Below are 1,904 nucleotides of genomic sequence, written 5' to 3'. Positions count from 1 at the left end.
GTTCTGTCTTCATAATGCACGTCTTTTATTTCCATGTTAGCTCCTATTTGGCATTCTAATGGAATAAACTTTTCCATCTATTGTGTAACTGACAGCAGTTTGAGATTACAACAAAAGTTTGCAATCGTAAAAATTAACTTTGTACTTAACTATGGAGCCCGGAGAACTACCAGACCTTTCCTGGTGCAGATCCACCTTCTCCAATAGCTCCTTCTTCACTTGCTTTTCTCTCAGCAGTTTGCTCTGAACAGGTTCTTCCTGTGACTGAAGGCGACAAATGATGGGAGGAGCCAACAGCAGTTCCTCAGAGGGCTTCGTCCTGATGGGTATATCTGACTATCCCCAGCTGGAGATGGTCTTTTTCATAGCTATCCTCTTCTCTTACTTGCTGACCCTGGTTGGGAACTCCGCCATCATCCTGCTTTCCTGCCTAGATGCCCGGCTCCACACGCCCATGTATTTTTTCCTCAGCAACCTCTCCTCCCTGGACCTTGCCTTTACTACTAGCTCAGTCCCCCAAATGTTAACCAATTTATGGGGACCAGAAAAGACCATCAGCTATGGTGGCTGTGTGACCCAACTGTATGTGTTCCTTTGGTTAGGGGCTACTGAGTGCATTTTGCTTGTGGTGATGGCATTTGACCGCTACATCGCAGTTTGCCGGCCCCTGCACTACACCACCATTATGAATCCTCGGCTCTGCTGGCTGCTGGCTGCTACTGCCTGGCTGGGTGGCTTGGGCAACTCTGTGATCCAATCAACATTCACTCTGCAGCTCCCATTGTGTGGGCACCGGAGGGTGGACAGCTTCCTCTGTGAGGTGCCAGCCATGATCAAACTGGCCTGCGGAGACACTAGCCTCAATGAGGCTGTGCTCAACGGTGTCTGCACCTTCTTCACTGCAGTCCCACTAAGCATCATCCTGATCTCCTACTGCTACATTGCTCAGGCAGCGCTGAAGATCCGCTCCGCAGAGGGACGGCGAAAGGCATTTAACACATGCCTCTCCCATCTGGTGGTGGTGTTCCTCTTCTATGGCTCAGCTATCTATGGGTATTTGCTTCCAGCTAAGAACAGCAACCAGGACCAGGGCAAGTTCATTTCCCTGTTCTACTCTGTGGTCACGCCCATGGTGAATCCTCTCATCTACACTCTAAGGAACAAGGAAGTGAAGGGGGCACTGAGAAGGCTGCTGAGGAAAGGAAGAGAAGTCGGCTGAGAGAAGAGGAAACACCTTCGCTGTTTATTGCTTCTTCATCTCCACACACTTTTCTCACTATCTCCTGGCCAGGTTAACATGAGGAGTACTACTAACCCTGGTAAAACCAAGGCATGTTTCTGACAACTCTAAGCTCTTGAGACATGGTTAGTATTATTTGTAATGTTCTACACTTACCAAAAATCCTACTGTGAACAACAGATTGCAGAGCAGACATGTTCTTGAAGGCTCAGAGGTGGTTGACCTTGTACAGACCTATCTCACTGTCTCTGTCTCAATCGTCCACATATTATTTATTATACCTTATATTTCTACAGAACCCTGTACTTTTCTAAACAAAGCACCTCCACTTGAAGTATCTCATATAATGTTACTATAATTCCATAAAATCAAGTCATGTATTATTAACTTCATGTGAAGACCCAAGCAATCCATCTTTGTACCCTATCCATCCATTACCTTTGTCCATCTCTCTTTGTCTCTTCTTTGTAATACTGCACTCTGTCTACCCATGCTTCTCACCCATGTATCTCTCTCATCTTGTTTATCCTCTCCCTTACATCCACATTCCACTTTCCCTTCTGCCTGATCTGATATTTAAGGAGAAAAGGTAGGAAAAGCCATTTGCCTTTTTATTCTAGACAAAGAGAATCCCTTGATACAGTTTTATTTAAATCATCCCACC

At 45.9% G+C, this 1,904-nt stretch overlaps 1 protein-coding gene across 1 annotated transcript; it reads left to right on the top strand.

Annotated features, from left to right (window-relative positions):
* Positions 1-231: 231 nt before the first annotated feature.
* OR2C1 (olfactory receptor family 2 subfamily C member 1) lies at positions 232-1,632 on the top strand. Its single transcript, XM_069486627.1, has one exon. The coding sequence runs from the start codon at positions 278-280 to the stop codon at positions 1,217-1,219; it is 942 nt and encodes a 313-aa protein (XP_069342728.1). The 5' UTR covers positions 232-277; the 3' UTR covers positions 1,220-1,632.
* The last annotated feature ends 272 nt before the right edge of the window (positions 1,633-1,904 follow it).

This window comes from Eulemur rufifrons, chromosome 14, assembly GCF_041146395.1.
Source record: "Eulemur rufifrons isolate Redbay chromosome 14, OSU_ERuf_1, whole genome shotgun sequence".
NCBI lineage: Eukaryota > Metazoa > Chordata > Mammalia > Primates > Lemuridae > Eulemur > Eulemur rufifrons.
The sequence above is the reverse complement of the archived record's forward strand: the minus strand, read 5'-3'. Positions and strand labels throughout refer to the sequence as shown.